The sequence below is a fragment of the Stenella coeruleoalba genome, assembly GCF_951394435.1.
Source record: "Stenella coeruleoalba genome assembly, chromosome: 6".
NCBI classification, from domain to species: Eukaryota; Metazoa; Chordata; class Mammalia; order Artiodactyla; family Delphinidae; genus Stenella; species Stenella coeruleoalba.
The window spans coordinates 125,380,695-125,406,436 of record NC_137151.1 but is presented as its reverse complement, the minus strand read 5'-3'; the positions used below and the strand labels follow the sequence as shown (position 1 = coordinate 125,406,436).

At 55.5% G+C, this 25,742-nt stretch overlaps 1 protein-coding gene across 2 annotated transcripts in view; it reads left to right on the top strand.

Moving 5' to 3' along the window:
- The first annotated feature begins 665 nt into the window (after positions 1–665).
- PER2 (period circadian regulator 2) overlaps positions 666–25,742 on the top strand; it is a 40,372-nt gene continuing 15,295 nt past the window's right edge. The window contains exons 1-12 of one of the 2 annotated variants that reach the window (XM_079924774.1): positions 666–792; positions 11,820–12,067; positions 12,580–12,642; positions 13,576–13,730; positions 15,586–15,707; positions 16,715–16,916; positions 19,006–19,057; positions 20,134–20,276; positions 21,897–21,975; positions 24,180–24,286; positions 24,881–25,034; positions 25,242–25,350. In XM_079924774.1, the coding sequence (XP_079780900.1) occupies positions 11,838–12,067; positions 12,580–12,642; positions 13,576–13,730; positions 15,586–15,707; positions 16,715–16,916; positions 19,006–19,057; positions 20,134–20,276; positions 21,897–21,975; positions 24,180–24,286; positions 24,881–25,034; positions 25,242–25,350 (1,416 nt within the window). In that variant the 5' untranslated portion in view covers positions 666–792; positions 11,820–11,837. Of the gene's footprint in view, positions 793–11,819; positions 12,072–12,579; positions 12,643–13,575; positions 13,731–15,585; positions 15,708–16,714; positions 16,917–19,005; positions 19,058–20,133; positions 20,277–21,896; positions 21,976–24,179; positions 24,287–24,880; positions 25,035–25,241; positions 25,351–25,742 lie in introns of those variants that run through there. The other variant, XM_079924775.1, reaches the window with a different exon arrangement.

Genomic DNA, 25,742 nt, shown 5'->3' with positions numbered 1-25,742 from the left:
GCGACACATGATCTGAAAAATAAGAAAGGCCACCTGGAGGCTAACTGTCCTGGCAGATCTGGGACAAGTGTCAATCTCAGTGGCCTGGGTGGGCGTGCACCGGGAGCTCCTGCAGGGCCGCCCAGTCTCCGGGGCAGCTACAGCGCCTAGCGATGAATGAGAGTGAGTAAATGAATGAATGTGAATGAGTGAATGAAAGATATCTTCGGGGGGCGCGCCTCTGGCCGGTTGCTCAAGGTGACAGTCTCTGGGGGCCTGGGCTTCAGCGGGGGTTCGGCTGCCCGGCGGGCCGGCGCGGGTGCACAGGAGCCCCAGTCCCGCGCCCAACTCCCCCCGCCCCGCGGTGGTACGCGCCACACCGCACTCCGTGAGCCGGCGGACCTGAGCGGTCTTGAATGGAAGGCACCAAGGCCGGAAGTGGAAGGGCCCACTCGGGAGGACAAGGAGGGGGGCACGAGCGCGCCGCGTCTTCATTGAGGAACCGAATCTGTGAACATGGAATTCCATGTGCGTCTTATGTAAAGAGAGCGACGGGTGCAGCATCCAATGGACGCGCGGCGTTTGCAGGCCCGGCCCCCCTGGTATGCAGATGAGGCGGCACCCCGGCCAATGGCGGGCGCCGGGGGCGGGCGCGGCGAGCGGTCACGTTTTCCACTATGTGACAGCGGCTAGTCCCCGGCGGCGACGGAGGCGGGCGGCCCTGCGGAATCAGTTCAGCTTTTGGCGGCTGCGGCGGCGGGGTCGGAGGGCGACTAGCAGACGGGCTGGCGGACAGGCGAGGGCGCGGCTCCGGTGAGTGCGCGGCGCGGCGGGAAGGGCGAGCCAGCCTGGGCGCCGACTGGCGTCCGGCCGCTGGTTACGTAACCGCCTCCAGGCCGGCCCCGGCCCCGGCCTCGGGCTGGCGGTCTGGGGTCTCGGCGGGCGGGCTGCGGGAGGCGGCAGAGGATCCTCTAGCCCACGGATGCACGATCCGAGGGTTTCCTGGGCGCTTTTACTCCTCGTCTTGAAACCAGCCTCCTCGTCTCTTGAAACCGGCCTGGGGTGGGGACTGTTATTCCCATTTTGCAGATCAAGAAACTGAGGTCCAGAGTGGTTAAGCCCATGTCTGAGGTCACAGAGCTACTGAGTGGCTATATGTCGGACTGTCCTTCTCTAGACGATTTTCTTTTATGAACCCTCCTCTTCTCCCTCCCTGACCCCCTCCCTCCCCCCGCACCCCCGTGGGAGAAGGCTGAGAAAGGCCAAGGCAACTGAGGTTCAGTGCGACAGTCCCTGGGAACATGGAGGGACCCTTGGGGAGCCAGCTTCCTGCTCTGAGGCCACAGAGTCAAGTCTCTGGCTGGGGAAAGGCTACTGCTGGGCACTAGTCTAGGAGCCCTACCTGGACAGCCCATGGGTCCCCTGGAGTGGGTGAAGACAGTTCCTGGGCCGAGCCAGGCCTGAGCACCTTTGTTCATCCCCTTTGCCCACCCTGGACCGCTCTGTATTTATTCTCTCTCCCCAGGTTGGGTGGAAGAAGGGGGAGGGTTGTACTTTGTGATGTAGCAATCCCATTAACCTTCTGGGGGGTACTTTGGCTGCCAAGTCCTGGACAGGAGCCAGGGGGTGGGTAGTGGCCTGCTTATCCCTCCAGGAAGGCCAGGATAAGGGATGACAACTCGGTTACCAGGGTTTCTGATATACAGAAGAAACCAGTTTGGAAAACTGATTCATACAGAAAAAAAGAGCCAGAAGGTACCCTGGAAATCACCCAGGGTAACCCCTTAGCTTGACAGATGAGGAAACTGAGGCCCAGATGCCTGCTGGGCACACATCACGGCAGGGCCAGGCCCAGGCTCAGGGTGCCTGCAGTGTCTTTCCATTGTCCTGAAGGTCTTGATCTGGGTCAGGATGAGCTTCAGAAGTTCTGTTGGGTGCTGCTGAATCTTGAATGAGCTGGAGTTTAGGGAGAGGGGCCTCAGGCCCCCCAAACATTAAGAACCCTAGCACCATGGCAGAAGCCCCTCCATGAATACCTCTCCCCTCCCACGTCCAGTGCAGCAAGGCCACTGGCCTTCTCTCTACCTGCAAAGGGGAGATGCCCATCCCCTGTCCCCAGCCGGGGTTTCTGGTCCTGGGCTGGTTTGGCTGAAGAGGGAATAGGACTCTACCTGAAGGCTTTCACTGGAAATTGAGCTTTTAAATACAAGGCTAATCACTTTTTATAAGGCGTCTGAGTAAAATGAGGAAAGGGACTCCTTTTTCTCAAGTGGAAGCTACGTGATATGCCAACAGGGATGGAACCGTGGGTGTTCGCAGTTATCTTGTCGCTGTCATCTTGGTGTGATTCACTGGTACAGAACCAACACAGCCCTGGCTTTCTGTGGAGGCTGGGGCGCTGGTGAGGAGGCGGGGTGGCCTGTCACCAGCCAGCGGGCTGCTGCTGGCTGACTCAGCTCCACCTTGGGGCTGGTCTGTACAGCGGGGCTCAGGGTAGGCGATCTTTGAGGTCTGTTTCCATCCCTAGCTTTTTGGATTCCTGTTACTCCACAGGTGATTTCCTTAGGCACCTACACAGGAGACACAAGTTTCTGACTCTGGGGCACATAATGTTACCCTGTGAGGCTTAGAAGGAAACAGGAAAAATTCCTCTCATTGGTACTATTTCTCAATCACACTTAACTTTCAGAAAAATGCTGGTGGGCAGGCCTCTGTTTTTAAATGATGATGTAACCTGACGGGGCTTCAGCAAATCACAGGCTCTGGCAGGTCACTCAGTCTCTGGCGGGACCTCTCAGCATGCAGTCCAAAGAGAGAGTGACGCTGAAAACTACCATATTCGGCAAAACTAACTAGAAAGACATAACCTGGCGTCTCAGCAGATGCTCTGCACCCCTGCCCAGTGACAAGTTGGCCCACCTGCCAGCTCACAGAGCACCAGAAAGTCTGGACAGGGCCTCTGATGGGCCTGCCCGGAAGCTCTTCTGTGAAGCCCTCCTTTCTTTTCAGCTCTGTGCTCTTTGCAGGCACCTCGGTAACAAGTTTGTTACTGTATTTCCAAGTCTAGAGCAAATCAGAAGCAGTGAGCGTCCCAGCAGTGCAGGTCAGGGCGAGGCCAAGGCCGCTGTGTTATCAGAGGCGGGCAGTTCTGAAGGTGGTGGGGCTCTCAGCTGAGTGCCGGACCCTCCCCAGGCCCCGAAGGCTTTGAGAATCCTAGCACTCTCCCTGGGGTGACAGAACAATCAGAACAGCTGGGCTATTCCCAGGCCTCCCCACGCTGAAGCCAGGAAGCTGACGCCTTTGCATTATTGTTGTTTTAAATTCTGTGCTTCTCCGTATGTGAGGTTTTAAAGGCAGAGCTGAGAGTGTTTGAAGGGGTCTTAGTGCGGCGGAGACAAGCCTCTCCCCAGCCACCTTCCCTTCCATATTTGGACAGCTGCAGTCATTTTCCTCGGTTACCAGCCGTTTCCATGGAGAGTTGCGGGTGTTTATTCAGCAGGACAAACATTTTCTCCAGATTACAGCAGGCTGGCCTCCGGGAATTGGCTCCTACCAGGAAGTAGCAACCGTGTTATAATATTGGGGGTTGTAAAATACCGAGGTTTGCAGAAACAAAGTACAGGCTGTGACATCCCTGTTACATAAAGTTCGGAAACAGGCAGAATGAACCAGGCTGTGAGAATTCAGGCTCACGGGGCCCTGGGGTGGGAGGGGGAGGGGTGGGGGGACCACCCGGGGTCCCTGGGGGCTGGCAGCATTCTGCCTCCGGGGCTGGGGGCTCAGTTTGTGGACAGGGAGCAAGACCTTACCATCTCAAGTATCTTATCTTCCATTTCAAATCATTGATCGTCTTAAGTGATTGAACCTACACCGCTTTCCGCTTTCCACAGAGAAATGCACGTTCCCCCTTAGACTCAGGGGTACTGAGTGCAGGGAGCCTTTACCAGTCCTGGCGGTGGCAGTGGAAGGTGGCCCTGGGGCCCAGGCTGTGTTTTTGTTCTCCTTTTTTTTTTTTTTTTACTATTTATTATGGAAACTATGAGTACACGTGCAAGTAGAGAGGACAGGGTAATGGACCCATACGCCAGCTCGGGTCTTGGCCCTTCTCCTTCTGTATCCCTGCCATTTCCTTCCCATCCCAAATACCGTGAAGCCATCCCAGATGAAGATCTCATCGTGGACGGCACTTTCTAAGTGTTCCTCTGTCCAGTCAGGGCAGCCATCACTGCTGCAGGTGTGGTCGGGGGCCCGGAGTCAGGGGTGCGAGCTCAGCTCCTTTCCTCCGGTCTGACCGTTTTCTGGGACAGAACCCATGTGTGGATGACTGAGAAGCAGCTGCGATGGGCCTCTAGCATTAGGCGCTCGAGCTCACGCCCAGTGGCACACCCAGCTTCCCCACAGCCCCTTTGCAGCAGGGCTGTCCTTTCCTTCGCGGGGCCCCTGGGCTCACGAGGACACCCCACTGCCCTGGTGGAAACACAGGTTTCCCAGGGCTTCCTTGGGGCCCTGGCAGTGCTGGCGCGAGCGGATGCTCAGTGGACGTTGGTGGAAGGCAGGAGGCAAAGTCTGCTTTGACGGGCACGTTGGTTTTGCCGACTTGGCAAAATGCGGTTGGTCAGCTAGAGCTGTCAGTGCCGAGTGACATGTTTTTCTGGAATAATGAAGCTCAGACGGTTTGGTTTGTTGTTTCCCGTTTCTGCCATGCTTGCCCTACCCTCTTAGCAAAAAGATTTACCTTCCACCGCAGGTCATCTTGTGACCCCTGCTCGATGAATCCTACTCAGACAGGCTCCCAGGGGTGGGACTGGTGAAAACCAGGAGGCCCTCTGGGGAGCTGAGCGGCAAGCCTGGGCGAGCGTGGAAGCAAAGCGCGCGATGCACCCACCAAGGGTCGTCCGCATCGCCTGGGGCGGCCAGAAACAGCGCTCGTGACAATGAAATAGCAACTTTTTTTTTTTTTATTTGCTTTTTGTTACGCTGTCTCTTTTCCTCTAGTGATTGGCAGTGATAGCAAAAGCCAGCCTTTGCTGGACACTTACTGCATTCCAGATACTGCACTGCTGTCCTTTAACCCTCCGAGCAACCAGTAGGAGGCAGGTGCTGCTGCAGCCCCATCTCACAGATCAGGAAGCGAGGCACCAGGACGTGTAGGAACTTGCCCAAGGTAACGGCCAGGAAGTGGAGGAACCCGCCAAAGGCCCTGCTGTCCAGAGTCTGCTCATTAGTCCTCTGCAGCTGCCCTGTCACCTTCATAACTTACCCAGCAGAAGACCGGCGCTGCTGCTTGTCTGGGGAGGGCTGTGGGATGGGACAGGTGGTGTCCAGGGAGTGGAGGGGACAGAGTGAATGTCCTCTGCACCCTGGGTGGCCCAGAGCCCCCTTAGAGGTGTCCTGGCTTCCACCTTGCCTCTACCCTGTGGCCCTGCTAACACGTGAGTCATACCTTGTTGCACAGGACTCTACAGCAGTTCCCACCTCACTCAGAAAAAGCCAGGGCCCTGGCTCTGCCCTGCGAGGTGCCACATGACCTGGCTCTGACCTCACATCAGCTCCTACCTTCTGCCTTGCCCTTTCTGCTCCAGACTCGTCCATTGTCCTCAGACCCATCTGCCTCAGGACCTTTTCATGTGCTGTCCTCCTGCCTAGAATACTCTTCTTTCAGCACCCTCCTGGCCCATTCTGTCACTCTCTTCAGTCTGTCTTAGTTTGGGTTCTCTTAAAAGCAGAGTGCGGGCCGAGGCTTAAAGGCTAGTGCTTCCGGCAATCAGAGAAGAAAAAGAAATAAAAGGAGTACAAATTGGAAAAGAAGAAGTAAAACTGTCACTGTTTGCAGATGACATGATACTATACATAGAAAATCCTAAAGATGTCACCAGAAAACTACTAGAGCTAATCAATGAATTTGGTAACGTTGCAGTATACAAAATGAATGCACAGAAACCTCTTGCGTTCCTGCACACTAATGAGGAAAAATCTGAAAGAGAAATTAGGGAAACACTCCCATTTACTATTGCAACAAAAAGGATAAAATACCTAGGAATAAACCTACCTAGGGAGACAAAAGACCTGTATGCAGAAAACTATAAGACTGTGGAAAGAAATTAAGGATGATACCAACAGATGGAGAGATGTACCATGTTCTTGGATTGGAAGAATCAATATTGTGAAAATGACCATACTACCCAAAGCAATCTACAGACTCAATGCAATCCCTATCAAATTACCAATGGCATTTTTTTACAGAACTAGAACAAAAAAATCTTCAAATTTGTATGGAGACACAAAAGACCCCGAATAGCCAAAGCAGTCTTGAGGGAAAAAAACGGAGCTGGAGGAATTAGACTCCCTGACTTCAGACTATACTACAAAGCTACAGTAATCAAGACAATATGGTACTGGCACAAAAACAGAAATATAGGTCAATGGAACAGGATAGAAAGCCCAGAGATAAACCCATGCACCTATGGTCAACTAATCTATGACAGAGGAGGCAAGGATATACAATGGAGAAAAGACAGTCTCTTCAATAAGTGATGCTGGGAAAACTGGACAGCTACATGTAAAAGAATGAAATTAGAACACTCCCTAACACCATACACAAAAATAAACTCAAAATGGATTAGAGACCTAAATGTAAGACCGGACACTGTAAAACTCTTAGAGGAAAACATAGGCAGAACACTCTGACGTAAATCACAGCAAGATCTTTTTCATCCACCTCCTAGAGTAATGGAAATAAAAACAAAAATAAACAAATGGGACCTATTGAAACTTAAAAACTTGTACAAAGCAAAGGAAACTACAAACAAGATGAAAAGACAACCCTCAGAATGGTAAAAAATATTTGCAAACGAATCAACGGACAAAGGATTAATGTCCAAAATATATAAACAGCTCATGCAACTAAATATTAAAAAAACAACCCAATCCAAAAATGGACAGAAGAACTAAATAGACATTTCTCCAAAGAAGACCTACAGATGGCCAAGAAGCACATGAAAAGCTGCTCAACATCACTAATTATTAGAGAAATGCAAATCAAAACTGCAATGAGGTATCACCTCACACCAGTTAGAATGGGCATCATCAGAAAATCTACAAACAACAAATGCTGGAGAGGGTGTGGAGAAAAGGGAACCCTCTTGCACTTTTGGTGGGAATGTAAATTGATACAGCCACTATGGAGAACAGTATGGAGGTTCCTTAAAAAACTAAAAATAGAATTACCATATGACCCAGCAATCCCACTACTGGGTATATACCCAGAGAAAACCATAATTCAAAAAGACACATGTACCCCAGTGTTCATTGCAGCACTATTTACAATAGCCAGGTCATGGAAGCAACCTAAATGCCCATGGACAGATGAATGGATAAAAAAGATGTAGTACATATATACAATGGAATATTATTACTCAGCCATAAAAAGGAACGAAATTGGGTCATTTGTAGAGAAGTGGATGAATCTAGAGACTGTCATACAGAGTGCAGTAAGAAAGAGAAAAACAAATATCGCATATTAACTCATATATGTGGAACCTAGAAAAATGGTACAGATGAACCGGTTTGCAGGGCAGAAATTGAGACACAGATGTAGAGAACAAACGTATGGACACCAAGGGGGGAAAGCAGTGGCAGGTGGGGGTGCTGGTGTGATGAATTGGGAGATTGGGATTGACATGTCTACTGATGGGTATAAAATGGATGACTAGTAAGAACCTGCTGTATAAAAAAATAAATAAAAGAAAATTCAAAAAAAACCCCAAAACGCTAGTGCTCCCCTGGGAGGTGCAATCCCAGCACAGCTGGAGTGAGGGAGAGGGGAGTGCAGAAGAGAAGGCTGTGACACACGCACACGCACACACACACACAGGCACACATGCGTTGACACCCTGCTTCACAGACACTCAGCTGGCCGCTCAGCCCCTTGGGGCCTCATCCAAAAAACTATCAAAAAAAAAGGAAGGAAGGACACAAAGAAAAGCTCCAGGACAGTCTGTTCGAGGGAGGGGTGGAAAGGGATGGGTGCTGTGGTCCGAGCTCACCCAGGGAGTACAGTCTCCCTGGGTTCCGGCTGCCTCACCGGCCCTTCGGCAGCAGTGGGGGAAGCAGGGCGCACCCCGTGGTGTGGCGCTTCATCCAAGGTCACAGGAACCCGGCAGAGCCAGAGTCTCCTGATGACCTCAGGTGTGGAGCCAGGAGGGCCGCGTGGGTGTGTGCCTAGCAGTGGCTGGGGGGTAGTGAGGGGCTGCAGGCCGTGGGGAGAGGGAGGCCAAGAGGCTCTGAATCACCACCACATGGGGGTGCGAGGCCAGACATCACTTACCCATGGGCCTTCCCTGGCCACCCTTCCCAATTCACGCCGCTGCTCCCACACGCCTCCTGGACTCCGGCTCTGCGTCTTTCTCTTAGCATTTACCCTAATCTGCTCTATGCATCGCTCCCCTCTTGATGGTCTGTTTTCCCCACTAGAATGTAAGCTCCATGAGGGCAGGAAAGATGGCTGTCCCGTTCTCTGCCGGCACGGTGGCCCTCGGTGCTGTGCACAGAGAGCAAGTTGATCAGCAGAAACAGCCCTGGAGCAGCGCAGGCGCACGCCGAGCCCTGCCGAGTGCTGCCTGTCATTCTTACTGTCGCTCCCGCTGTTCTGTGACTTGTCCGTTTATGCCCCAGAGTCTTCCCACATCAGTGTGTCTGGTCTCCGTCTTTTTGATGGAGTACATAGTATTCCACGGTGCAGATGTCCCAGAGTTTATGCCTTCACACCACGTGCCAGGCCCTGGGGTACAGCCGTCAGCAAAAGCGCCCCCGCGTCAGTGTGCAGTTGGGCAGTGTCGGTGCCACGGGAGAGAAAGCCGAGAAGGGGATGCAGGGCTGGCAGGGCCAGGCAGAAGGCAGGGCTGTTTGTGCAGGACGGTCAGGCCATCTGCCGGACAAGTGCTGAGGGCACCAGGGAGCAGCAAATGCAAGGTCCCCGAGGTCGGAGCACAGTGCCTGGGCCAAGGGGGTGGCTGCACGGGAGATCCCAGGAGGCAGCTGGAGGCCTCGCTGAGCTGTTGACCCCTGTGCAGAGCAGGGCTGAGCTCTGTGCCCAGGGGAGAGAGGAGCTCACTTGCCCCGTGTGGACCGCAGTGGGGTCAGGTGAGGCAGGGGGCCCAGTTTGGAAGTTGCCCTGGACAGGATGCGGGTAGACTTCTTGCTGGTGGTTCTTTCCAGGTTTTTCTTCCTCCAAACCCCGTGCTCACATGTCTCTGTGCATGGACGAGCATTCCCACGGAGCAGCTTCCTAGGAGGGGGGAGGGGGAGGGGCTGGGGTGTAAGCATTGCTAGACACGCCCAGAGACCCCCCAGGAAGACTTCGTTAGTCCAACACAGTGCACAGGAGTCCTGCTCCTGGCCAACCCAGGATGCTGTCAGTCCTGTTAGATTTTGGAAACCTCGTGCTTTGCGTTTTCCTCGTGTCTAAAGGTTGGGCATCCTTCCAGGTTTATAGCTCTTACCTGGTGTTTCTCTTTGTGGGAACAGTCTGTCCTTAGTCTTTGGTCTCTCTCTTCCCAGATGTTAGTTCCCAGATGTTAGCACCTTTCATTCTTTCATCGAATTAGCTAGAACTTCCCTGAAATGTTGAAGACCGAGCAGTAGACTTGCTTATTTTGTTCCTGACTTTCACTGCAAAGAGCTGGCGTTTGAGGTTCTCTGTGATTCGGGACCAATAAACAGCTTCCGTCTAAAGCCATAGCAAGATCCTCTGAGACTTCCTGCCTGTGGCCGTGACCGTCTCCTCTCAGAGTGTAGAGACTTTATCTTCTGAAAATTTAACATTACAGCAGAGATGTCCAAGACTAGCGTGACTTAGCATCCTTGCAGGTAACCTGTTTTTCCTGTTGGGATGTGGGTAGAATTTTCTTTTTTCTTGAAAGCATCATTTTCATCAGGACATGGATGGCCTTTGCCACTCCTCACATAATTCTGCCTGGTCCTCAGGGAGTCCCGCAGCTGCAGCTCTGCCTCCAGGATGGTTTCCTTCACGTGTATCTTTCACTGTAGTTTCTGTTTCATTGCTATGGTGTCTTTTTCAGAAAGAGATGTTATCTGCAGGTAACAATGTGCCTCTAACATCAGCCCTTTCCCGGGGCGTGTTTAAAAGGTTTCTCACTCTCATCCTCCCGTCGCTGAGTCTGAACTTTAGCTTTCTAATTGTCTGTTGTAACGTGACATTTCCACTTCAGTCTGCGGCTTTAGCTCATCCTTCATTACGTGTTTCATCGAATCCGTCGTTTTTTGACTTTCGCTTATGGCACAGAGTTGGTGCTGTCCTAAATTTGCTTGTTTCCTCGTGCCGTGGAGGTTGTGTGCATCTTGTCTTCATTGTACTTCTTTTCAGAAGCTGCATGTTGGCTCTTTTCTGTTTATCTGGTTCATGAACAAGACAGGGTCTGATCGGACCTGCTGTTTTCCAAAGCGTAATGTGGTTGGGTTCTGCGCGGGTCCCCATCTTTGGCGGGTGAGGGAGCCTGAATCCGGCACTGTCTCCTGCTGTATGTGGCCTCGGGCAGCTCACCGGCCTGTTTGCCCATCCCTGGAAGGGAATGCTGGTGCGCCGTGGATGGCGATCATGAGGGTTACACATCCTCAGCACAGTGTCCACAGAGGCCTCCCTGCGGCCTCTGGTCCAGGTGCCTGAGCGCAGGGAAGCTGCAGGGGCACATTCTGCTTTCTGGGGACCCCCCTCGGTGAAGGCGCCGCTGCCTGGGCCTCCAGATTCTCCCCCGCTGCTCGGTGACCGAGGCTGGCCTTTGGGGACTGTGTCAGTGTGTCCCTTTGCCTTCCTGCTTCCTGACCTCCGAGCTCAGGAGGTTGATGCCCCCCACGGGCCGCAGGTTGTCTGGGCGCCTCTGGTTTCAGTAGCCCTCCTCTTCCTGCCCCTCCAGGCCCAGAGAAGGTAACAGCTCCCTCCCCCTAACCGGTTGCCCCCGAGCTGCACATCATTTGTAGTTTCCTTAACCCTGACCACGCCCTTTCGTGCCGGGCCTTCCTCGACCTCCCCGCTGGCGTGCATGAGTGCCTGCTTCCTCCCGGGACCTCGCAGGGGGGCACCATCCCAGGTCCTGCTTTTACCCTGTGACGTCTAAGTCTCCCGTCCTTAGGCTTCTGGTCAACCCCTCCTGCCCTGGCTACTCCCTGTCTTTACTCATCCCCGCCTGTGACCGGTCGGTCTCTCATTTCAGCCCCGCTCCATCCACCTACCCCCAAAGCACCAAAGCTAAACTTGCTGTCCAAACGCAAGCGAAGTTGTAGGAGTCTCTGCTTCCAGTGCTCCAGCGGCTCCTCGTCAATCCCAGATAACTCCACGCCGGCCTCGTACTGGTCCCTCCACCTCCCCACCCCTCTCGCTCGGCTGGACCCCCCGTGCCCAGACCCCCTGCTGCTGTAAGGGCCCCCGCCGCTCTGCCCTCCTCACGCAGTGACGCCTGCTCCCCGAAGCCACATTTCTCCCTGGCCCACAGCCTGGTTCTAGGCTCTGCCCCTGCCCACAGCGTGGTTCCAGGGCCTCCCGTAACTTGTGGTGGCCAAGGTTTCTGAACCCCGCTGCCCCCGCACACTGCCTGGGGAGGCCGTCAGCACCTTGGTGTCTGAGGCAGCGGCCACCTGATTCACGCGCCTTCGCAGTTCATGGCAGGTGGGAGCCCTGTGGATACGAGCGCAGAAGACCCACGATTGGCCGCACCTCCTGCCGGCTCCTCCAGCGAAACGTGGAGAGAGATTCCCACGGGACGCTTCACCTGATGGCCGCACGGCCCCCTGCCCCCTGAACCTGATGACCTTCTCTCGTTTGCCAGCATCACTCAGGAGCCAGCATGAACGGATGCGCTGACTACGCCCCCAGCCCCAGTGACCCTTCCAAGGAGCCTGTGGAGCCCTGGCCCAGCCAAGCCCCGCTCCAGGAGGACGTGGACATGAGCGACGGCACAAGCAGGAATGAAACCAACGAGAACGGCTCGACGGGGCGGGACTCACGGGGCAGCAACTGTGACGACAGCGGCCGGGAGCTGGGGATGCTGGTGGGGCCGCCCGGCACCTGCCAGGGGTGGGTGTGTCTGAGGCCCCCAAGGCGAGGCTGGGCATTTGTTTTCTCAGTGTCTCATTCCGTGCTATTGCGATTACTTTTGCAGTCTTTAAATCTTGATGACCAAGTTTTTTAAGACTTCTGAAAATCTTATTGACTCAGAATAACTAAAATTTGCTAGGGTCTGTCCTTCCTTATGACAGTGATTTTGGGTGTCAGACCGCCAGTAGCTAGACACATAGCACGGTGACCAGATCTTGGGAGGCGGAAGAGTCAGGGAACCCCTCGAGCAGCTACTGAACCGACGCCCCGTGGTTTATAGAAAGCGAACTTCTCCTCTAGTCTTGGGTTTATATCCCCCAGTACTTAGTTTCTCCAGTGTCCAGAGGTTTCTTGTTCTTTTTCTCTTAAGCTCGTATTTTTTCCTAATTGACTTACTGTGGTGTAATCCAGCCCGTCATCGCTGGGTGGATGGGGGGAGAAGTGGATGGACACACTCTTCTGAGTTTGGCCTTTATTTTTTGTTCTTTTAGTCCAGGTACATTTAACGTGATGATGGTGAAGTCTGAGCACCACCCGTCCACAAGTGGCTGCAGGTAAGACCAATTAGAACCCCCCCAGTTTAGAGCCTTTAGAGAGATGGAAAGATTTGTCATGAGATAAGGTTTTGGGGGTGATACAACTTTTTTCAGGCTTCTGCTAGAACCTGTTAGTCTGAGCAGCTGTCTGCCTTGTGAGCCCAGCCGCGCCCTTTCAGACGACCGTCCCCACGGGCCGCTCACAGCCCCTGATGTTGCCCCAGACCTGTAGCTGCTCAGCTCTCGCTAAGCAGACCTTGTCTGCGTCTTGGACGTGTATCTGGAACACGCACTTTTTTTTACGTGTTTGTAACAAACGTGTCCTTAATTTCATATTCACATCCCACTGGAGCCAAATCCTGATCTCTGTCCTGGGCATATGGGGCCTTTGCCATCACCGCCCGAGAGGCCTGACCCCGTCGCTCCCTCGGTGCCCTCTGTCTAAACAGGCGCGTCTCCCCCAGCAAGTGCCGCCCGCCCCTCCTCCTGCCCCTCCCACGTCCTTGAGTTTGAAGATCCTCCGTATAAACCCCCTTTCCTCTCCAAGGCCTCACACGTCATTTATGTCCTCGCCCCAGGATGCCACTGTGCTGCCCTCTGGGGTCTCCGTCACTGTCTCCCTCTCTGTCTGAGATGGGGGTAGGCAGAGTTCAGCAGTGGGGCCTGCTGGCCGGGCTGTGGGTGGACCAGCAGGGGGGAGGGCACCCTCCAGCATTCACCTGGGTCAGAACACTGGTTCTCCCGGGCAGTTCCTCTCCCCGTGAGAGACACGAGGCGATGTCTGCAGACATTCATGGTTGTCACAGCTGCTGGGGGCTGCTGCATCCTGCATGCCCACCCAGGACCACGTGGACCACAGTGTCCTCGCGCCCTGGTGGAGAAACTGGACCAGAGGCACGTTTCTTCCGAAAAGGGCACTTAGGGTACTGACGTTTTTCTTTAACTCCGTAGCAGCGAGCAGTCCACCAAGGTGGATGCCCACAAAGAGCTGATCAAAACGCTGAAGGAGCTGAAGGTCCACCTCCCTGCGGACAAGAGGGCCAAGGGGAAGGCCAGCACCTTGTTGACCCTCAAGTACGCCCTGAGGAGCGTGAAGCAGGTGAAAGGTACGTCCGCCTCACATGTTTGTTCCAACCTGTAGAAGTCGGTTTCACGTCTCCCCAAATTAGAGCTTCAGTTGTGTTGATTTTCTAAATTTCAGTCCTGAAGTAGCAGAAGGAAGTTGGGGAAGTCTGATGAAATCTCAGCTGGTTGGAAATCTCAGTTCATTGGAAGTTTTCTGTTGTACTTTTAGAGGAAAAAAAAGCAGGTAGAAAACCAGCTGATAAAAGAAACCTATTTACAACATGAAGCTTTCGTGCCCGGGGCTGGGGTCAGGTCACGTTCAGGAATGTCCAGCACCTTCCAGGCTCTGGCTGGAGAGTTGTGACGTGTGTGTACGCTGGCGACGTGAATAGCCCCCAGCATTTAGCTGAGGGCTTGCCCCTCCTTTAAAAAATAATGTGGGGGGGGGGGCTCTCCTGGTGTCGCAGTGGCTGAGAGTCCGCCTGCCGATGCAGGGGACGCGGGTTCGTGCCCCAGTCCGGGAAGATCCCACACACCGCGGAGCGGCTGGGCCCGTGAGCCATGGCCGCTGAGCCTGCGTGTCCGGAGCCTGTGCTCCGCAACAGGAGAGGCCACAGCAGTGAGAGGCCCGCGTACCGAAGAAAAACAAAACAAAACAAAATAACGTGAGGGGGAAGAAAAGGAAACAAACAGCAACAAAAAAAAAGAAGATACAAGGAGGGTATTGCCTGATCTTTCCTTAAAGGACAGTATTTTCGAGCTGCTTCGGATTCAAGACCTTGGGCAGTTCATCTCTCGTTTTTCTAAAAATACGTGAATTTCCATCGTGGTGGTCTTTGCACCAGGAGGGCGGGCAGGCGGGACCAGGCGCCCCCTTTCCGTCACAGGCACACAGTGACAGGACCCACGTGATCCGAGTCCTGCTTACCTCTGGGGTATGTTCGGGTTTTACTGTTGGGTGGAAGAACTCGTAAGAGCTTTCAGAGCCCGTCAGTGGAATCGACTGAGGCTTTTACCTGAGATGTGTGTGCAGAACTCTTCACAGATGCAGTGCAGGAATCCACCAACACACACTGCAGATTCCAAAGGACTTGCGTCATCAAGCCGCTTTACGTTGCATAAATTCCAGGTCCCTGCCGTAACTTCCAATAGCGTGCGGTCTTCCTTCAGTTGCTCCTGTGGCTGGCCCTTCCATTGAGCTGGGGCCCCTTCCCTGGGTCTCAGGTAAACGCAGGTGCCTCTGTCTCCGGGGCAGGTAAGGAACGCACCGCTGTGGAGGGAGCACCGGCATCTCCAGTGCACTGTTCTGCCAACAGCCCATCCCCGGAGACCAGGCCCAGGACACCCACGCCGGGGGCCACCTCAGCACGGTTTAGCTGTTGAAGTCGGGCATCCTGGCTTCCCCTCGCCTGAGGGCTCCCCTCTGGGTGGAGATAGCTTTGTCACTCTGTACGGGGTGTCCCGGGATGAGTGGTCCTCGTCTTCAGTTCTGTTCTGAGCAGTTCATTCTGAAAACAGGGTTGTTTCTCATGCCCGGTGTTTCTAAGCGTCGCTTCTGTCCAGATGGGAGCGTCTGACCCCCGAGGGAGCAGATGCAGGGGCTGCCACGGCTGCCCTGCGCGGAAACATTGATGCTGTGTCGCGGTTACAGGCCTTTGGGGAGAGTGAGGCTTAGGCAGAACCGTGTGGTCGTGTTACTGAAAAGAATGTGTCTTTATCGTTTTAAAAATTTCTGTAATCAAAGGCCTTCTGATTTTTCAGGGAAGAGAATCCCAGATGTCTGTTTGTCTAGCCTTCACATTTCTCTGTGTTCTGTGCCCACTTTCTCATGAGAAAGGTAGAGCCCCAGCCATGATTTAGGGCCGCCCTCAGCCCTCCCCTTGGTCTCGCCTACAGCCAGTGAGGAGTACTACCAGCTGCTGATGTCCAGTGAGGACCACCCCTGCAGTGCCCACGTGCCCTCCTGCACGGTGGAAGAAATCGAGAGCGTCACCTCCGAGTTCATTGTGAAAAACGTGGTAAGTGTCCTGACGAGCGAAGTCTTCCCCCGGGAGGCTCAGCTCAGGTGGCCGAGGTCTTCACCCAGGGGAGCCGGCTGAACCTCGGTTCCATAGCAGCAGGGTGCAGAGTTTCAGGAAATGAGTTCCTTCCTTAAAAGAAAAGAAAGTCAGTCAGGGATTCCGAAGTGGCGGCCATGTTGCCGACTTGCGCTGTTCTCTGAGGCTGTCCTCTTGCGCTGACTGCACCCCACACCCCGAGTGTGTGTGAGTGAGCCCCCCTTGACTGGGGGGGGGGTGGGGGGAAGGGACACACTAGGTGACTGTCAGTTCACTTGCAGGGCGGGTGCTTATGCATTTTTAAGCAACCCATAAAGGTGAGGCCTCCCTGGAAGTCTGGGGAAGGGGAGGGAGTTACCCCCAGTTCTCAATTAATGAGAGGAAACCAGAGGGCAAGTGGGGACCCAGAGGTGCGGAATCGCAGCAGTGATGACCTGCAGAATGGGACTGCACGGCCCTTCCCGTCTCTTTCCTCCCATGCCCTCCCTGCAGCTTAACCCCCAGGGAGCCCCACCCCGAGCTCAGAGGGCCAGCCAGCGTGGGGAGAGCCCGTGGTGGGCCAGGGGGCCTGAGGCCTCCAGCCTGCCAGGCAGCCCTGAGCCCCGGGAGAGAGAGGAAGGGGACCCCTTCCCCCTCCCAAATCACCCAGGCTGGACGCCAGGGAGCTCCGTGCCCAGAAGACGGAGCAGGTGACAGCTGCAGGGAATCTGCACAGCTGGGGTTCCTTTTGGCGGTGGAGCCCTGATGTGTTTTTTCAGATAATATCCCCCTGGGACCCCAGTATATGTAAGAGGGGAGGCAGAGTTATCCTCGTCAGGGCTGAGGAGAGGGGCCCAGAGGCTTCCTCTGACCCTTCACGCGTCCTGCTCCCTTCCCCTTTGTCAGCCCCGATTCTCTGCCCTCGGGGGAGGGTGACCTGTCCAGTCCCCTCCAGCCCGGCCTCACCAGAGTCGTGTTCTCCATTCCAGGACATGTTTGCTGCGGCCGTGTCCCTGGTGACCGGGAAAATCCTGTACATCTCTGACCAAGTGGTCTCCATCTTCCACTGTAAGCGGGGCACCTTCCACGACACCAAGTTTGTGGAGTTCCTGGCGCCCCACGACGTGGGCGTGTTCCACAGCCGCACCACGCCGTGCAAGCTGCCGCCCTGGAGTGTCCGCCACCGAGCAGGTGAGGGCCCTGCGGCCGGGCTGCCTAGTCCTTCTCCACAGGCAGCATGGGGAGGGGCCGGGCGGGGCCGCCCCCCACGTGAGGCTGCTGCCCACCTCCCCTCTGCTGGAGGCCTGCTGTAGGCCCCGTGGAGGGGCCTGAGGCTGCCCTGTCTGTCCAGGTGCAAGATTAAAGGTGGTTTGCTCAGAATACATTAAGAGAGAGAAAAAAGTCTTTTCATAAATTTCAGAAAGGGAAAACTGCTTCAGAAGATTTTAAGACATGTCAGGCATTTTAGAAAGGAAGTTGATCGGAGCTGGAGTCTGGACATGAGGCTGCAGGGTTGGGGGAAGGACGGAGGTACATCTGGAAGGCTCTCTGCAGGTGGTGCAACGATGTCAGCATAGCGGGGGGCTCTTCACCTCCACCAGAGGCCACGCCATCCTCCCGGGCTCAGACCCCGGCCTTCCAGGCGCTTCAGGCTCCAGTCTGCGCCCAGGTGGCTGCTTCCTCGGACCTCGGGTCCCCCACCCACCCCCATGTTCCTGGCCACAGGGCTCTCACGGTCAAGTGTCGTGTGTCCTTGTCCTCCTGCAACATGGTTGGGGAGACATTGCGTCTGGAAGGCATGGAAGCTCTCTCGTGACCAGCACGGGCCTTCACATGAGTGGGTGCAGGCGGGGACCGGTTGACCAGACAAGTCTCAGCAGAAACATGGCACGGGGTCCTGGCAGAAGGTACTGGAGAGAAGAGGGTCCCCACCAGCTCAGGCCTTTCAGTGACCAGGTGGCCGACAGCGTAGGTCCTGCAGCGTCCGTCCACCTACACCTTGACTGTCATCAGCTCCTCGGTGGGCTCCGATTGCTCAGAGCTGAGATGGACCCAAAGAGGAGAAGCCACGAGAGACGAGCAGGAAGCGGACGGGCCGGGAGTCCCCCCAGAACAGCTGGGCCTCAGTCGTGATCTTCACCAAGAGCCAGCCCTGGCCACGCCACCCAAAGCTGACTCCCATCTCGTCCTTGGCTCCTGGGTCGGCATCTCTGCTCACGTCGAAACGCTCCTCAGCCCACTGTCACCACCTCCTGGATCTTGGGTCCCTCCACGCCATGGTGCTCCCAGGCAGCCGGCAGCGGAGCCGTCACTGTCACAGCCACCTTTCAGCAGCTGTTCCTCCCTGACAACAGACAGCCCGGGGCCAGAAGCGCAGTTTGCTTTAGGGTTGACTCATTAAAGGAGACACTCGCCTGGCGTTTCAGAGGTAGAGCTGTCTGCTTTCTCCCAAAGTCCCAGCCCAAGGGCTGTGCGGTCAGATCGCTAAAGTTTGTGGTGCACGTTACTAGGACCTGTCAATGCTGGGTCACTGCGTGGAGGGAGGCAGCTCTGCGTGTGGATTCACAGCACGAACAGGCCGGCACCATCTCCCCAGGATGCTTGCCACTGAATTTTTGTCTGAATAGAAAAGAAGGACCAGGTGACTTCTTGAAGGCCTTTCCAGGCCGGAAATTTTATATCATTTTCCCCAACCAGCAGTCATCTACTCGTCCTCATTTCTTTTGAGTAGAGGAAGCTTTACCTGAAAGACCAGAGTCTAAGGTTTCTTTTTCTAAAATGCGTTTATTGCGGAAACACCATTCCGTCATCTCTGATGAGGTCACCCAGTCGAACTCGTGTTTTTACTAGACATTTGAAATTTTAAAGTAAGTTAATATTTAGGAAAAGGATTGATGTAAGCTGTGAAATGCCCTGAGTTGCTTCTATTAGAATTAAATATCCCCCAAAATATGTAGGTTGAAATGTCCAAGGCTTTATATGCAAAAATTCTGCACGTCAGTCAGTACGTCTTCCACAGTTAAGTTGGTCGTTAATTAGTGTGTTTGTAGCAGCGCCTTTCGCACGGCATGATTTGGTGAGTGCACGCTCGTGCAATAGATTTCTCCTTAGTCAGAACTGTGGTAGAAGGTCTCTGACCTAAGGGCTCTGCTCAGCGCCAGGTAAACGTGCATCCCACCTTGACTCTCGATCCTCCTGCCTCTGCCTGGTCTGTGGGAAGTAAGAGCCCTGTCCCTGGTCAGGGTGTAACTGGGTGAGTGACTGGGGCCTTTTCTTTTAGACTCTTTTACTCAAGAATGCGTGGAGGAGAAATCTTTCTTTTGCCGCGTCAGGTAAGCCCAGGTTTTCCTGAATTTCATTGCACAGACGTTTCATCATGAGGGCCTCTCGCAAAGGCGGAGGAGGTGCAGGGGTGCCCTCCGCATGCCGCCAGCCGAGGCCACAAGCCTGCCCAGGCCCCGTTCTGTGGGGCTGAGGTGCTGCGGGAGCATCCCTGCCGCGTAGCATGAGTGTTCCTGGAAAGTCCGCGTGAAGACACGTTTCCACAAGCGGAGTTATTTGTTTTGTTTGGGGAGGGGGGGTGCCACTTGGCTTGTGGGATCTTAGTTCCCTGACTCGGGATCGAACCCAGTCTCCGGCAGTGAAAGCGCCGAGACCCAGCCACTGGACCGCCAGGGAATTCCCAAGCCGAGTTTTAAATGTGCACAAGATATTAAGACAGCCTGGCCAACGCTGGAGCGCTTTGCCTGCTCCTCGGGGGAGTGTCGGCCTGGGGAGCCCGCTTGCTGTCCGTGACCCAGGAAACCGGCCGGCAGCCCCCACCTGGGAAGGCATGAACCCTGTGGTCCGCGAGGACCCCAGAAGCATGTGTGGCCTTTGGTTCGAGTGTACCTTTTTTCAGGGAGAGCCCCGTAGCTTTCCCAACAGGTTTTTGGCCCCAAGTCGCGTGACCCGTTGAGCATGCAGCTGCGGTATCAGGAGTGACCCTGGCCAGACACTGGCACCCTCGGAAGCTGGGGCTGGGACCCCCCTGTTGGAGCAGCATCCTCTCCCCAATTAAAATGCAAACTACTCCAGAGAAGGGCCCCCGAAGCTCCCATGACTCAGGCCGGTGACTCTCCAATTGACCCCTCACTGTCACCGGACGTCTGAGGGTGAGGACAGAGGAGCAGGGTTGGGGGTTCCAGACCCTCGGGCGGGACGGAGGCACAGACCACAGACCGAGGGAGCACGTGCGGCTCGGCCTGGGTCCCCAGGTGAGGGGCCTGGCTCTGCTCTGCAGGCGTCCATGCAATAAATAAAAGGATTGCTGAGACGTAACAGCTGTCGCTGGGGGCGAGGTAACCAGCAATAAAGGAGGACTCCTTCGGTCGTAATCCCAAACCTCTCGTCGTGCCCTCCTCTGCAGTGTCGGCAAAAACCACGAGAGCGAAATCCGCTACCACCCGTTCCGCATGACGCCCTACCTGGCCCAGGTGCGCGACCAGCAGGGCACCGAGAGCCAGCTGTGCTGCGTGCTGCTGGCAGAGAGGGTGCACTCGGGCTACGAAGGTAACGGCTGGCCCAGGCCACTCCCTCATTTCCTCCCGTGGTTCACATACTTGTGTGTGAGGTGGGCTCCCGGCCCCTGCCTCTCCCCAGCCTCGGGCAGGGCCTCCATCTCCCTCAAGGCTTGGCACCCACCTTTGTCACCTGGCCCCCCCTGTAGTCCCATCCACACCACCTCCCCTTGTCGGCTAAAGGCTCCGGGCCCTGGCATCTCTCACCTGGGTCCAGCCCGTCACTGGACCGTGGATGCCTTCACCTTTCCCTGGCCACGGCCTTCCGTCCACGTAGCCTCGATGGGTCCAGGGCCCACGTCCCTTCTGTCCTCGCACTCCCCGGCCTCTGAGGTGCGGAACCCCAAAGCAGCCACCGCCTAAGAAGTAAGTGCTGGGTATTCCTCCCTGCTCACCTTGGTCCATCCCACCTCCTGCTGGACGTCCCGCCCTCCGGTACGGCCTGGCTTCTGCGGACCAGCTGTGGAGCCTCCAGAGCCCAGCGTTCCCCTGACCCCCAGTCTCTGTCCTGCTGTTTCCTCCCCTAGGGCTCCTCCCCTCCACCTCTGCCTGTAGAAACCCAGTCATCACAGCAGGCTTACCTCACCTGGTGTCCTTTTCTGGACCTGCTGGCTCCTCAGGCCACCCCTCCCAAAGGACCCAAGGTGCTTTGCCACGCTGCTGGTATCCTCCCAGCAGCCCCTTCTCATAGGCTTTCTCATGGCACGGCCTCGCGCTGGCCACGAGACCTGGCCAGGAACCTAGGTCCTTGCCATGGCGACTCAGCAAGTCACGAGATTTCAAAATTCTCTGGAAGCAGGGCCATCTGTAAGTCCTGAACCACAGGGGTCCAGTTTAGTCCAGGTTTAATTGTATTTATAATTGTCTCTCAGTGGTTAATGATGTCTTTTTTAAAAAGGCATTTCTTAAAAGTGATAGAAATGTTTTAGGTATATGAGTTTCTTTCAGATGTTTGCTGGATTCCCACATATAGAACATTCTCTTCTAAATATTCAGTAAAGGTTTAGAGGGGTTACTCAGATCTCAGCACGTTATTCCCCAAAATGATCAGCGTCTCCTTCAAGAATGAAAAGTTTTGGAATTTTGAATGTTTTGCCCATGAATTTGGTAGTTGAGGAAAATTCTGCATATGTGACTTCCTTTATGAAAATTACTCTTATCACCTCTGCCCATCTTAGAAACTGTGAAGTCCCAATACAAGGACGTTTGCTGGGAATTTTGAATCCAAATACTTCACTCCTTTAAAAAATATAATCTGTTCAGTTCCCTATCGTTGGATCTTAAACATCATGAAGACGGCCTTCCAGCAGGATTTTGCTGAAAGAAGCCAAAACCTCACCACGTGGTTCTGCTAACATGGCAATCCCTAGCTTTCTAGACTAAAACTGGTCCATAAGAAGTTGAGAAGCCTGGCTGGTGGTCACCAAGCGTAGGGTCTGTTCTTCACCCTTCAGTACGTGCTCTGTCGTTCAGAGTCCACTGTTAAGTTTTTCTCTAGCTACCCGTCATTCTGAATCTATCAACACATGGTGTTTTCCAGTAGTTGTAGTATGACTACATAAAGTACGTATGTCTTAGAATCAGAAATCCGTGCAAAATTCTTTTCTTTCAGCCCCTAGAATCCCTCCTGAAAAGAGAATTTTTACGACCACACATTCGCCAAATTGTTTGTTCCAGGACGTGGACGAAAGGTAAGCGATGCGGCGCCGTCCCCCTGCCAGCGCTCGCCTCTGCCGCGGTCCTGGCCTTGGAGTCAGTATCGCGTCTGCAGCCGGCCGCCCCCCTCCCCAGATATTTTGTGTTTCAGCATTGTCGTGGTAGTTACTTAATAACTAAATAAAGCTCAATCGATTTTCATGTTTTTGACACTGAAGCTGTTTAGCTAAAGCTAAGGCTGCATGTTATGTGTAATAATCAATTAAAACATTTAATTATACATAGACAATGAGATAATTATGGAATTACACTGAAAACCTCCTAAGGTATGGACGCTGTGTAGATGGGGCATTCTAGGGAGCTGGTCATCATTCTAACTGAGCCTGTCTTTATTACCTTGTTTAATAAACCCGTTTCAAAAATTGGGCACATGAGTAAAGGCTGGTACAACCAGGGACCGTGTGCCTGGGGCAGTGTTAGGACACCCTTGGCAGGATCCCAGCACAAGTGCATCCTCCAGCCTGCGTGCCACAGGCTGCTACAGGGAGGGGGCCACCTCGTACCTCTGCCCGGAGCCCACTCGGACTCCCCTCCTGCGTCTCGCACCCAGGGTGCTGTAGCTGGGGCCCATGGCCCCGCTGGAGTCGGGAGCACTGACCATTCTGAGAGAGCTCTGGGTTCTCTGGCATCGGGTCAGGGGCCCTGTGTGACTCCCCTGGCTCCTGGCAGACGCACAAAGACGCAGAGAATGCCGCGGCTGCCGGCGTGATCAGGGAGGAGTCTCCTGGGAAGACACACGGGAAACACGCTGGGCTTCATGCAGTGGCATCCGTGGAGGGTCAGGACCTCCTCGCAGCCGGCACCTGGCCTGGGACACGAGGTGCCCCCTCGGATGCAGGCCACGGGGCCTGCTGGACAAGTTCTGCTCTTGGGCAGCCAGGGCCCATCAGCCTCCACCAGCCCCTGACTGCTCAGGTGTGCCCTGCCGGCCACCTGCGGCAGAATCTCCGGAGGGACAGCGTCGGGTGCAGGTTCCCAGGCCCCGCCCAGCCCTGCCCAACAAGATCTTGGAGGTGGGGGACTGGGAGCTGCATTTGTGTAGCAATCCCAGGATAATTTTTATTCCTCCAAAAGACTAAGAACTCCTGTCTGCAGCTGCCCCAGGTGCCCACTCATTTGTGTGCAGGAGGGCTGGTGAGCAGGTCGTTACAGGCCAGCAGGCTGCAGAGCCTTCCTCAGCAAAGCCCAGTGGGCAGCCCAGCCCACGAGCCCAGGCTGGCCGGGCCTCCCCCCTCTCCTCCGGCCAGGCCTTGGCCAGGGACATTCTGTACATCCTGTGCAAAGGAAGACACGAGGCCCAGAGAGCATGCCTCAGACAAGGAGGAGGGAATCCGAGAATGGCGCCGGGCCCGTGAGGAAGTTCCACCCCACACAGAACAGGCAGCCTTCACTCTAACGATGCAGGAGGACATCCTCCACCAGAACAGAAGGGTTTGGGAAAACAGCTGTTGGGATGAAAGAAGACGGGCCTGAGAAGAGGAAGGCCGAGCTGCAGCTCAGAAGCGGGGACGGCAACTGAGCGGGGACGGCAGAGGGTGCTGGACACACAGAGGGGACGGGACACGACAGAGGGAAGGGGGACTACAGAAGTTCAGTGCAAGACATTGCCCAGAAAGCAAACAGCTCCCAGGGAAGCCCTGACGGGCACAGGGCGAAGGTCCCCAGCCAGTGGTGGCCACTCCTGGGGAGCCGTGGTCAATTGGACCGGACCCAGCGACCACAGTTAGAGCTGGAGCAGAACACCTTGAGCTGGAAAAGACGCACACGGGCGGGGTTTTCCTGGTCCCAGCAAACTTGTTAAAAAAAAAAGTCCATGTCAGGCCACATCTAGCCAAACTCACAAACGACACAAAACAAGAAAAAGGACTTAGGAGAAGAAAACAACATTGTCGTGATCGATTCAGGAAATAGACGCAGAGCTAGAGCACTGAGCCTGTAATGGGCAGGGACTTGTAGGGCCTCATTTCCTATCGCAGACCCTCGGCGATGCTGCCGTCGTCTGTGTGCTAATTAGTTAGAAGACTGACTGTTTCTTTGCTAGCATGAGACCCACATTTTGGTCTTTGGGGAATTTGGAGTCGGACTCGTTCCTGGAGGTGGTTGGCTGCCCCGTTGGGAGGCTGCGTTCTGGCTCGTGTCCTGAAGCGCAGCCGTGACCCTGTGTGCACTTGCTTTGCAGGGCGGTCCCCCTCCTGGGCCACCTGCCCCAGGACCTGATCGAGACCCCTGTGCTCGTGCAGCTGCACCCCAGCGACAGGCCCCTGATGCTTGCCATCCACAAAAAGAGTAGGTCCCCTTCTCACGGTCCTTCCCGGGGGCATGGACAAAGCTAGCGCACTCTGGGGGTGTCTTCCCGAGGTCAGCACCCACCGGGAGGGGTCCAGTGGGCTGCGGGCAAGGGGTGCCCCGCCCCCGGCCTGAGTCCCGGCGCTGTCGGTTGGTTGAGAGTCGCCCTCGGCCTGAGTCCTCGGCCTCTCATCTTTTACCATTGGCTTCGCCAGCAGGCGGGAGGAGGAGAGACAGGGTCAGCTGCGGTGGGGGGTTGGGGGGTGGTCTGCCCAGGCCAGGGGCTGGACGACACATGTCCCCAGCAAGCCCAGGCCTCACCGACACAGGTGACACTGAGCGTCCCACTGGCAGCAGACCTGTGAGGCTCGAAGGGAAGTGTGTCCTAAAACATGTAAGGACACTGCCGCAAACAGTCCCCGGTCGCAATTTAAAGCAAGATGGGAGATTGAAAGTGGTGGCTTTGAAGAGGTATTGGCACCTCCTAAGTTTTCAGATGATTCCAGAATCAAGTGCATCTCCACGTGTCTTTTCTTGTACCGCGAACACCGGTTGAATCTCTTCGCTCCCTGAACTCTGTTTTCGCTCTCCTAGTCGTGCAGTCCGGCGGGCAGCCTTTCGACTATTCCCCCATCCGTTTCCGTGCCCGGAACGGGGAGTACGTCACGCTGGACACCAGCTGGTCCAGCTTCATCAACCCGTGGAGCAGGCAGATCTCCTTCGTCATCGGGAGACACAGAGTCAGGGTGTGAGTGCCCCCAGTGCCCGGGGGGCTGGGAGACCAGGACCCCGGTCACCTCCCACCACGTGCTTGTGCTGACCTGCCCCCTGCCCCCTGGGGGGCCCCAGCCTCGTTCAGGCAGAGCAGTGAGGGGGGGGAGGCAGGTGGCGGGCCGGGGGTCTGCAGAGAGGAGGGCGGGGCCCCGACTCACAGAGACAAATGAAAACCACGCAGGGGGCCTTTGAATGAGGACGTGTTCTCGGCTCAGACGCACGTGGAGGAGAAGGCCCTGCAGCCCGGCACCCAGGAGCTCACGGAGCAGATCCACCGGCTGCTGCTGCAGGTGGGTATGCTGCCTGCACGCCCTCCCTCCTGCCCCCGCAGGCAGCCCAGAGCTGCCCTGCGGCCTGGGGGCCCCCCACCCCCCATTCTCAGGCCCTTCTTCTCCTTCCAGCTCTGCCCTGCGCCCTGCTGCGCATGGTGGTGGTCTCTGTCCCACCCGCGTGGGCCTTGCCCGCGTGGGGGCTGCCCCCGCCTCGCACATTCAGGGCATCTGTGTCTGAACCACAGCTCTGGGCAAGTGGCTGAAGGGCGCACCCCAGCCCAGTCCCCACGTCCCAGGCGCCAGCCCACACGTGACCCCCGTGGGTGGAAGGGGGGCATCCCTGCAACACGGGACGTCGCGCTGGCCCCAGGGGGAACTGAGGACGCCCCTCCCTGTCCCTGGGGACACAG